General features: G+C 57.4%; 1 protein-coding gene across 4 annotated transcripts in view; it reads left to right on the forward strand.

Moving 5' to 3' along the window:
- Window positions 1–9,096, forward strand: part of LOC133351363 (serine/arginine repetitive matrix protein 1-like) — a 28,219-nt gene extending 19,123 nt beyond the window's left edge. For all 4 annotated transcript variants that reach the window (XM_061566508.1, XM_061566523.1, XM_061566515.1 and 1 more), the window contains 4 exons: window positions 1,539–2,174; window positions 3,481–3,673; window positions 4,437–4,556; window positions 7,364–9,096. In XM_061566508.1, the coding sequence (XP_061422492.1) occupies window positions 1,539–2,174; window positions 3,481–3,673; window positions 4,437–4,556; window positions 7,364–7,471 (1,057 nt within the window). In that variant the 3' untranslated portion in view covers window positions 7,472–9,096. The remainder of the gene's footprint in view (window positions 1–1,538; window positions 2,175–3,480; window positions 3,674–4,436; window positions 4,557–7,363) is intronic.
- Window positions 9,097–11,692: the final 2,596 nt, after the last annotated feature.

Raw genomic sequence — 11,692 nt, forward strand, 5'->3', positions numbered from 1 at the left:
TGCTGTGCTGCTGTGTGTAGTGCTTGTGTCTCTGCTGTGCTGTTGTGTGTAGTGCATGTGTCTCTGCTGTGCTGCTGTGTGTAGTGCATGTGTCTCTGCTGTGCTGCTGTGTGTTGTGCTTGTGTCTCTGCTGTGCTGTTGTGTGTTGTGCTTGTGTCTCTGCTGTGCTGCTGTGTGTAGTGCTTGTGTCTCTGCTGTGCTGCTGTGTGTAGTGCTTGTGTCTCTGCTGTGCTGCTGTGTGTAGTGCTTGTGTCTCTGCTGTGCTGCTGTGTGTTGTGCTTGTGTCTCTGCTGTGCTGCTGTGTGTTGTGCTTGTGTCTCTGCTGTGCTGTTGTGTGTAGTGCTTGTGTCTCTGCTGTGCTGCTGTGTGTTGTGCTTGTGTCTCTGCTGTGCTGCTGTGTGTTGTGCTTGTGTCTCTGCTGTGCTGCTGTGTGTAGTGCTTGTGTCTCTGCTGTGCTGCTGTGTGTTGTGCTTGTGTCTCTGCTGTGCTGCTGTGTGTTGTGCTTGTGTCTCTGCTGTGCTGCTGTGTGTAGTGCTTGTGTCTCTGCTGTGCTGCTCTGTGTTGTGCTTGTGTCTCTGCTGTGCTGCTGTGTGTAGTGCTTGTGTCTCTGCTGTGCTGCTGTGTGTTGTGCTTGTGTCTCTGCTGTGCTGCTGTGTGTAGTGCATGTGTCTCTGCTGTGCTGCTGTGTGTAGTGCTTGTGTCTCTGCTGTGCTGTTGTGTGTAGTGCTTGTGTCTCTGCTGTGCTGCTGTGTGTTGTGCATGTGTCTCTGCTGTGCTGTTGTGTGTAGTGCTTGTGTCTCTGGTGTGCTGCTGTGTGTAGTGCTTGTGTCTCTGCTGTGCTGCTGTGTGTTGTGCTTGTGTCTCTGCTGTGCTGCTGTGTGTTGTGCTTGTGTCTCTGCTGTGTGTTGTGTGTAGTGCTTGTGTCTCTGCTGTGCTGTTGTGTGTAGTGCTTGTGTCTCTGCTGTGCTGCTGTGTGTAGTGCTTGTGTCTCTGCTGTGCTGCTGTGTGTTGTGCTTGTGTCTCTGCTGTGTGTTGTGTGTAGTGCTTGTGTCTCTGCTGTGCTGTTGTGTGTAGTGCTTGTGTCTCTACTGTGCTGCTGTGTGTAGTGCTTGTGTCTCTGCTGTGCTGCTGTGTGTAGTGCTTGTGTCTCTGCTGTGCTGTTGTGTGTTGTGCATGTGTCTCTGCTGTGCTGCTGTGTGTTGTGCTTGTGTCTCTGCTGTGCTGCTGTGTGTTGTGCTTGTGTCTCTGCTGTGCTGTTGTGTGTAGTGCTTGTGTCTCTGCTGTGCTGCTGTGTGTAGTGCTTGTGTCTCTGCTGTGCTGTTGTGTGTTGTGCTTGTGTCTCTGCTGTGCTGCTGTGTGTAGTGCTTGTGTCTCTGCTGTGCTGTTGTGTGTTGTGCTTGTGTCTCTGCTGTGCTGCTGTGTGTAGTGCTTGTGTCTCTGCTGTGCTGTTGTGTGTAGTGCTTGTGTCTCTGCTGTGCTGCTGTGTGTTGTGCAAGGCCATCTCCCCCGTACTGAACCGCGTCTCTCTACCTCCGCAGGTCCCCATCTCCGGGCCACCGTCACCGCTCCCCCGCCGTGCGCCGCCGCCCCTCGCCCCCCTCCCCGCCTCCCCCTCGGCCCAAGCGCCGCTCCTCCGGGTCCCCCCCGCCGCCCCCCCGCCGCCGCGCCCCCTCCCACTCCCCTTCGCCGCCGCCCCCCCCCAGGGCCAAGCGCCGCGCCTCCCCCTCCCCGTCCCCCGTGCCCCCCCAGCGCATCAAGCGGCGGCAGGGGTCCGCCTCGCCCCCCGCCGCGAGACGCGGGGCGTCCCCCCCGGCCCCTCCCCCGCGGCGCGAGGCCTCTCTCTCGGGGTCCCCCTCCCCTCCCCCGAGCCCCCCGCCCCAAGCGAAGAAGGGGGGGCCCGCGAGGTCCCCCTCCCCCAGGCCCCTCCCGCGCCGCCCCGCGTCCGCGAGCCCCCCCCCGCCCCCGCGACGCAGGGACCGGGCGTCACCGTCGCCCGGGCCGGAGAGGGGGTCCGCCGACAGGGGGAGCCCCTCCCCCCCGCCCGCGCCCCCCCCCGTCAAGACCCGCGCCCGCTGGGACGCCCGCCCGGCGGCCCCTCCCTTCGACGGGGCCGCGGGGGAGAAGCCGGCGGAGGAGCGGCGGGCGGCACCGGCGCCCGCCCCGCCCGACACGCGGTGAGCGCCGCGCCGGCAAATCACCGCCTAGCGGTGCCCTGAACTTTCTTTTTTGTCCGCTGGCGTGACCGAGCCGTTCCGAGTCCGTGCCGTGCCAGCACGCAGCGGGTCAGCAGGCGCCGGCTGCTTTCCCTACCGCAACAAGCCGAGCCGTGCCGCTCGCTTGACACGCGCGGCGCGTGACGTCGGGACGCGTGTAGGTGACGCCGTGGCGCCGTGACGCTGTGACGCCGTGACGCTGTGTTTGAGTTGGCCCGGCTCTGCTCTGGCTCTGCTCCGGCTCTGCTTGGTGAAATTTCAGTGGAAAACCACCTGTCCTGTGCTGGCCCGGTGCTGGCACAACTTGGATGTGCAATAGAACAGGACCCTGCGGGGTGGGCTGGTAGGAACGAATAACCAAAGAATATAAACATAATGTATTATTACACTTGTTTAGCCAGGAAAGGGCCACTGAGTCGAAAGGTTTTTGTAGGGTCCTGCCAAGTGTTTGCAGTAGGGGGCGATGTTGCTACACCGAATCGGACGATACGAAGGGAGACTTTGAGGCCTAGTTCTAGGCTTTAGGCCTAGCTGTAGGCTTTAGGTCGCTGTGAGTTAATTTTTAATTTAAATGTTTTAATAATGAATGTAAAAGCTTTAAATTTAAATGTTTCTATTTAAAAACATCAGGGAATGTAACATTGTGAAACATTAACTTCCTTTCACACACGCGGGGGTACGATACGAAGGGAGAGTTTGTGGCCTAGTTCTAGGCTTTAGGCCTAGCTGTAGGCTTTAGGGCACTGTGAGTTTTTTATTTAATTTAAAAGTTTTAATTAAAAGCTATCTCAGGGAATTATGAGGGAATGTTACACGTGTTTAGCCAGGAAAGCCTCATTAATTTAAATGTTTTAATTAAAAGCTATCTGAGGGAATTATAAGGGAATGTTACACTTGTTTAGCCAGGAAAGCGTCACTGAGTCGAAAGGTTTTTGTAGGGTCATGCCAAGTGTTTGCAGTAGGGGGCGATGTTGCTACACGGACGGACGGACGAAATAATCTATTGTAGGCTGGTCCACTTCGTTCCTACCAGTAAAATGGATATTTGAGGTCGGGTTAGTTAGGCATAAGAGGGTTATAGGGTTTTATTAGAGTTGGCGGTCGGGGTAGTGTTAGAGTTTGGGGGTAGGGGTTAGAGTGGCGGGCAGCGTTGTGCGTTGGTAGTTTTGTTGGTGTTGTAGTTAGGAGTCGGGTTAGGGCGTGTGAGTGTGTCCGAGTCTCCGTGGCGATGGCTGCGCTCACGCTGTGCTCATCTGTGTGACGGCAGCGGCGAGGCGACGCGCGCGGGGGTGAAGCGACCGGCGGAGCGCTCTGCGTCTCCCTCCGCCTCGCGCTCCCCCTCTCACTCGCCCTCGCGCTCTGGCAGCGAGCCCCCCGCAACCGCCCGGGCCCCCCCCCACGCCTTGGCGTCCCCTCCACACGTGGACCACGACGACTCCCACAGCGCATCCCCTGACCAGGTTTGTGGATGCCTGTGAGAGCAAGTGTATGTGTGTGTGGCCCTCCCCTGGGTAGACTCGGCCTAAATTGAGTACCTGGTGCGGTGTGTAAACATCGCTACTCGGGAGACAAAGGCGGCCGGGAGTGGTGTTGGCCAGCCACCCCCTCGTGTGCAGTGCCGGCCTTCAATAGGTGCTACTCGCTAACAGCACTTGCCCCAACAGTCTGTTAAGGCTATACTGGGGGATCTTTGGCTTTGTGGCAAGCGGTAGCATGAGAGATGGCGCGCTGCACTATGAACTTGACCACCCGAGTTCGATTCCCGCTCACGGCCAACACCAGTGACGATTATCTGAACCGGTCCTGGGCCTCCCCGAGGTCGACTCGGCCTCAAATGAGTACTTATTGCGGCACGTAAATTCACCACTTGGGAGATAACGGCGGCTGGGCGTGGTGCTGGCCGCTCACCCCCTCGTGTGCCGTCACGGCCTTCATAGGTGCTCGTTAACAACAGTCTGTTCAGGGTATATGTGGGATCTATGTCTCTGCGTGCATGTGATGTCGTGGTACGTGCACGCGTGCGCTCTCCCTGCTACGCGTAATACAGCCGATGATTGCAACGAAGCTCCCACGTCGCGCGAGGAAGGATATTCCGACCAACGTCGGCGCATTTTAGTTTTTCATAGCGTGTTTTTTAGCAGCATAACCTTGCCCTGCGAGATCGATACACGCACATTGCTCGTCTCTCGACTCAACTGAGCCTTGTGGCGGGGTGTGGGGCAGGTGTCGGACGGCGAGTCCAAGAAAAAGAAGAAGAAAAAGGAGAAGAAGCAGCACAAGAAGGAGAAGAAGCACCGCAAACACAAGAAGCATCGCAAGGAGCGCGGCGACCTGGCCCCCGAGGTGCTGCCCCCCCTAGCCTCGACCTAACCCCTCGCACGCAGGGTCAGCCAGGGCGCTGAGTGACCCCGCGTGTGCTTGCGTGTGTGTGCGTGCGTGCGCGTGCGTGCGTGCGTGCCAGAGGTGGGACAAAGTCATTGTTATGCAAGTCCAAGTCGAGTCTGAAGTCATCAAATTCATGACTCGAGTCTGACTCGAGTCCAAGTCACATGACTCGAGTCCACACCTCTGGTGCGTGCGCGGGTGAAACGAACGCCGCTTGGTTCTCATTGAACTCGGGGTGGCGGCCGTGCGCCCATCCACCTGCGGCGAACAGGGCCGGGGGGGGTGGGCGGAGCCTCTCTTCCTTACCGAGGGCAGGATAGGACTCTACGATTGGTTGTTCTGGTAGGGTGGGGGCGGGGTATAGTCGCATCAACACGCTCACGCCGCAGCCACTTCTGTCACCTAAGTGACTTTGAGCGCGGCGCTTCATCAGTGCTAAACGTGGCGGGTTTTTTGTTTTTGCCACAGTCGAAAATTCTCCCCCCCCCCCCTCCGGTACCGGGTTAGTGTGGCTAACGCGCTCGCAGTGACCCATTTTAATGTTTCCCGTGGGCCTGCCGCAGGCCATGTGAAATAAAGTGATGGCTTCGTGTCCGGCCCCCGGGGGGAAGCCGGAGGTTCCCCCAGCCCCTGGCGTTTAGGCGCCTTTGGTGCCGAGTGCAGGACGCAGTCTGCGGTCTGCAATCAATAGCTCTGGTTTAGATTTTTTTTTTTTTGATATATCGGTGATTGTGAATAGGGTTGTGGGAATATAAAAAATGTCTTTGGCAGTGGGGTCGAGTGGGGAACTTGGGCCCTGGTGCAAGGAATGCAATGGGCCTCCCCAACGCAGTCCAATTTGCCACTCCTCCACCCTCTTCGTAGCCCCTCCAGCCAGTGGGCCCCGGCAGCAGTTGCACCGCCTGCACACTCGATAGATACCCCCCAATGCTCCCTGCAGCCACCATCTGTGCCCGCTCTCGCTCATGAGATGGGTGGCACCGAGCACCCAGCGGAGTTAGTGGTGCTGCTTCCACGTTGTGCAGGTGGTGTCCATGCTCAGGGTGTCCCGGCTCTGGGTGTCCCGGCTCTGGGTGTCCCGGTTATCGGTGCTGTCCCACAGCGACGAGCTCTGAACTTCCTCTCGAGGCCATTGTGATTCCGAGGTCGGAGCGCTGAGCCCGCCACGACTCTCATTAACAACCCACGTTCTCAAAGCGCAGTAAGTTGATGGACAACATTCCTGCTCGGAGAATTCAAAATATCGTTTGGAACATTACTCTGAGATAGCAGGGCGAGTGGGAAAGTGCTGGCCCCCTCTTGTCTAGACCAGCGGCCACTTTGAAGGGACCTCGGAGGTAGCTCTGTGAAGTCCGCTTTCGTGGGCCGTTCTCTAACACGAGTGGGTCGCACTGCTCTGCGCGATTTCCAAAACGATTCTTTGTCGCTTGATACAACACCGATAGCACGATGGGGATACGACTGGGGGAAAAGACACAAAAATTATATAAAAATATTTTAAGCTTGTTAAGGTTAATGGAGATGGACATGTGATGGCCTCGGTCATGGGCAAGTGGTCTATGATTGTTGTGTGTGGTGCTTACGATGGGTTTGTCGTGTGCGGCTGGGTGAGGTATTGATGTTGGTGGAGCTGAACCAAGTTTCTCTGAGCAGGCAGATGCCTCTGTTACGGATGACCGAGTGTGATCGTGTGCGAGTCTGTGTGTGGGTGGGTGAGTGTATGCGGGTGTACGAGTGAGAATGTTAGTGAGTGCGAGTGGTTGTGTGCCTGGGTGAGTGTGTGTCTGGATAGGTGCGAATTGTGAGCAGGTGTGTGTCTGCTTGAGCGACATTGGTCAAGCCCCATAATACCATGGAAAGGTCTGGACTTTTCTTTCGGGGTCACAGATCCTCTGCTCACAATCATTAAGCTCTCCGTCTCAGGCAGTTAACCAATAACACCTGGGTCTGTCCCGTGACCTCCTGTCAGCGAGCGTTCGACACTTGTATGTGTGAACTTTTTTCGCACGCCCTCCATAGCCAACCGTGCTAATCGGAGGTTTGTAGGGAAGGACAACAAACTAGCACAAAAAGCATTTCACGAGGCCTCAGTGCGCCACGTCTGGCACAAGCGCCTTGGTGCCGTCATCACCACTTAGCGACGAATTGGTGGCTGTTGCGGAGAGAGTACCAGTGTGATTGAGCAAAAGTGTGCGAGCATGTGGGTGTATGTATGGGTGTATGTATGGGTGTGAGAGTGCTGGTATTGGAGTGCGGCTGTGAGAGTGCGGTTGAGTGAGTCCGGCTGTGAGAGTGCGGTTGAGTGAGTGCGTGTGTGTGTGTGTGTGTATGTGTGAGTGCGTGTATGTGTGTGAGTGCGTGTGTGTATGTGTGTGTGTGAGTGCGTGTGTGTATGTGTGAGTGTGAGTGCGGGTGTATGTGTGAGTGTATGTGTGAGTGCGGGTGTGTGAGTGTGTGTATGTGTGAGTGTGAGTGCGAGTGTATGTGTGTGTATGTGTGAGTGCGGGTGTGTGTGTACGTGTGAGTGTGAGTGCGGGTGTATGTGTGAGTGTATGTGTGAGTGCGGGTGTGTGAGTGTGTGTATGTGTGAGTGCGAGTGTATGTGTGTGTATGTGTGAGTGCGGGTGTGTGTGTACGTGTGAGTGCGGGTGTGTGTGTACGTGTGAGTGCGGGTGTGTGTGTACGTGTGAGTGTGAGTGCGGGTGTGTGTGTACGTGTGAGTGTGAGTGCGGGTGTGTGAGTGTAAGTCTGTCTGGGCTGTCCAGGCTGGGCGGGGGCGGCACGACTCAGGAGGGCTCGACGACCTGGAGCGGGCCCTGAGGGAGAAGGCTCTCGAGTCAATGCGCAAATCGGCCGCCCAGGCCACGTCCTGACCGCACAGCCAGCGGCACACCCCCCCTCCCCCCCCCCCCCCTCCCACCACCAACTCCCCTCCAGTGCGGCACACTCCCCCGCGGCACACCCAGCTCCCGGTAACACGGAGAGAGAGCCGTGCGTGCGATCCGACGCACCCACGGGATACGAAACCACCCGGCACTGGCAGAGGCACGAGACGTGTCGCATGTGAGCCGGCCAGTTGCACACTGCTGCACAGCGCACCACTCCATACCTTGCACACCACACCGAGCGCACCACACCGCTAACCACACCACTAGAACTCACCGAGTCCACCATCCCGCTACAACTCGCTGAGCACACCGCTAAACCACACTGAGCGGACCAAACCGCTACACCACACTTCGTACGCCGCACCACTACACCACACTGACCACACCAAACCAACTCGCTTCGCCACACCACACCAACTCACGGAGCGCACCACACCGCGACACCACACTGAGCAAAGCCCACAGCTGCACAATGCAATGACCACGTCACACCACAATGAGCGAGTAACTATTCCGTAAACATAGGGCTCCATACTGTGCACAAGCAGCGCACCACACCACGCATAAGGCACCGTGCACATCACACACACGCGGAGTGCACGACACACACACACACCCGTGTATCTCTGCGACGCTGGTGCCCGTTGTTGTAATCAAGAGAAATAACACGGGTTACGTGCACATGACGTTTTGTCTGCTGGGCTGATTTCTTTATCTGTATAAATGTCTCTTCGTCGAGGTGCAACCGCCGTTAGCAAAACAGATGCCGTCGTTAATTCTCACGCCCGCGGCTACCGCTTGTGTTGCGCCGGCGGTCGCGTTACCGTAGCGCTTTGCGTGTTGGGTTTTTGCGTTGGAGGGAGAGCGGTAGTCCTGGGGAGTCTCGCAGGGACAGGCCGAGGGTGCGAATCGGACTCTCGGCCGTTGAGGTCGAGTCGAGGCCCCTCCCGAGTTGTTTCATCAAAGGAGGGGGGTGGTGGGGAAGGAGGCGAGCGTTGGGGGCTTTAATAAAATCGCGGCGAGGGGGGGGGGCGGGGTCTATCCGGATAGGCGGCTGCCCGTGCACCTCTTCACCACGCCTGTGGTGAAGACTGGCTCAAGTGCCACCTACCCCCAGTTGCCTGGAAAATATCGAGCGAGAAATGGGAAGCCCTGAGGCGAAGGGGACCCGGTGTGTGACAGGCCGTGTCACGGGATGGATTTGCGTTGTAATTTGTAGCTGGCGGCATGCGGCGGCAGGATGAGGAGGGGAGGGGGGTGGGGTGCTCTGTGGCCCCTCAGGCCCTTCCGCCCCCCCCCCCAGGGCTTTAGCTCCCCCTGATTGGCAGGAGCGTCCACCCAGCGCTGTCCCCACCACGAGCCAGGGGCGGTGCGTTCGCGAGGTTTGGGGGTCTGTTGGGGGTCTGGCTCCGTACTCGAGCAAGAGGCTCCTGCCGCTGCTCGGGATCCAGCTTCCCCGCCCCCCCCGAGAGTGACCGGGCCTCGGCGACCTTGGCTGCTTTGAGCTCGCGCCTTTCCGAATGTAAATGACGCAGACTCGGTGAGTTGTTGATTTGATTTTTTTTTTCAAAACTTGTGGACATTCGGCAAAATAAATAGGTTTCATTTAAGCGTCACTGTGTCGTGCGTCTTGAGTTCACGTGGCGTGCGCGTAGGGCGTGGGTGGACAGTCAGCAGTTGGACTCCACGTTCACCTGGGCTGGGGTGGTGTACACATCACGCAACAACAAGGAAGCCTTGCTGTGGCAGCAAGTCCCAGCAGTCTTCGCTCGGATGGGACGGACGAGGGTTGGGGTGTTCGACACGCGGCCGGTCCGACGTGATGCTGCCATGGCACCAAGCAGGACGTCTGATCACCACCTGCAAGACGACGGGTGACCTGAACGTTCTCGTTCATGAATTCATTCTGGTTCTAAGCAACAAACTCTCCTGACAAGAAACATTTTCATGGCCAGTGCATTGAAAGTGAAGTGCGGGACGGGGGGGGGGGGGGCAAAGTAGGAAAGCAAATGGTTTAGTTCTTCCCCCACACCTCCAATGAGCACGCTTGGCTACGTACGGTGCGAAAGAAGTTCAGCATGTGCCTGGAACCAGGAGAGAGGTTACACCACCGCCCGTGACCACATTAAGAAAGTGAAGGCTGCCAAACAAGGTTGGAGGTGCCCATAACAGCATCGTCGTCCAGGGCCTCGCAACAATTCGGACGTCGCAAGAAACAAGCTCGCTGCAACATCGGAGAGAACGCCTCTCACGTGAGACTCACTTTGGCCTATTGACTTGTCGTCGTGGGAGGAGGATCCAGGCTCCCACGTGGGTGCTCTGCGTCGCGCGGAAGCCGAGTCCCCGCACCGTCGTTAATCGCTCGCCACAGCTCCCTGCGGCGCACGGCAACCACGCCACTTTACCCGCCGACCACGTTACCCGCCCGCGTCGCTGCAGTAGTCGCACCGGCTAACGACGGACTTCTGAAGGAGGTGCACGCGAAGAGTTGCAGCGGCAATTTCTCACAACATCTCCCCCCACGCGGTCGCCTCTCTTCAGCGCTCGCGCAATCCCTTCTCGTGGCCAAAAGTCCAAGTGGGCCTCCAGCTCGCATTAGCAGGGGCTCCTCTGCTGGACACAGCCCAGGAGAGCCAGCGGTGGACGTTCGACGGACGTCCAGTTTTGACCTCGCCACGTGGGCTTGACCCGGACGTCCGTGGAACGTACTCCACCACCGGTTCTGTGGGCTACGTTGGGGATATAGTAGTAGGTTTTTACCCTTTAAACTGGTACAAAACTGACACCTTTATACAAGGCATCATGTTTGCAATAACCACAACACCAGTCAAAATGTAAACAAAAAGAAACAACTCTGATAATGGTAATGATATGCACTGTCCTTGAAGTTGATTGGTCCACACCTGAGACAGCTTTCCTTAGAGCCTAGTCTCCATTGGTGTTGGACCACATGACGCCAAAAGGCGCACAACTCAAAAACAGTGCACTATCAGAGTATTGCCTTGTATAAAGGTGTCAGTTTTGTACCAGTTTAAAGGGTAAAAACCTACTACTATATTTTGCCACTGGTAAAGGAGGTCTCAGTGTACGTGGGGGATCTTTGTCTCTGTGTACGTGACGTCAGCATCAGCTGGGGTTGTCCGTGTGTCCACGTTTGACCTGGATATGTGACATCCACCCCCCCCCCCCCCATAGCCTCCATGAAGTGTCGGGCCAGTGCTGCTACAATGGCGCTTGAGGGGGTGTTGTGGCCAGCACCACGCCCGGCCGCCTTTGTCTCTCCCGTGCTGATGTTCACACTGGGTATCTGTTCAAGACTGAGCTGACCTAGGGGTAGCCCATGACCCACAGTGGCTGGGAATAGAAGTCGGCCAGGTTCACAGCGGTGTGCTCAACCATTGCGCCACCTCACAACTGACGTTTTCCACGAGTCATGCCCGCATCGCACTTGTGCCAGGCTAGGTGCATGTGAAATGTTGAAGGCTTCCTGTCTGTGCAGCAGCCACACTGGCAGGAGGTCATGGGGCAGGACCAGGTGATATGGGAATGCTTGGCCACGTGATCCATGCAACACGATCCTCGCTCACTCGAGTGAGTTAGATTCCCACTCAGGCCTACGTGCGTGCGAGTGTTGGGTGAGTCTACGTGCGTGCGAGTGTTGGGTGAGTCTACGTGCGTGCGAGTGTTCAGTGGGTGAGTCTAAGCGAGTGTTGGGTGAGTCTACGTGCGTGCGAGTGTTGGGTGAGTCTACGTGCGTGCGAGTGTTCAGTGGGTGAGTCTAAGCGAGTGTTGGGTGAGTCCACGTGCGTGCGAGTGTGCGAGTGTTGGGGTGAGTCTGCAGTGTGGGCGTCGTACCCCTGTGCTTCTGGTGGGATCTTGTATCGAGCCAGGATGCGGCGGAGTTCCCGCTCCAGTTCCTGCACGGCCAGAGCAGCGAGTTCACGATCACCGCTCTGTGTGACCACCACGACATCTCTCGACATCGCGATTGAAAACTCGCGTCTTGAGAACTGCTTCGTGTGTAGTTTACCGGCCTTTCCCCCGCACCGCCGATTAGCACGGTTGGCTACGTATGGCGCGAAAGAAGTTCAACGTACACACGTACATCGAGAAGTCACCGTGGCCCAAGCCGCTGATGCCGCCACCACCGCCTCCCCCCCCCTGCTTCCAGATCCCACGGCTACTGCTGCACGGCAGAGACGAGAC

This window comes from Lethenteron reissneri, chromosome 5, assembly GCF_015708825.2.
Source record: "Lethenteron reissneri isolate LAM-NWPU_2019-01 chromosome 5, ASM1570882v1, whole genome shotgun sequence".
Lineage (NCBI taxonomy): Eukaryota > Metazoa > Chordata > Hyperoartia > Petromyzontiformes > Petromyzontidae > Lethenteron > Lethenteron reissneri.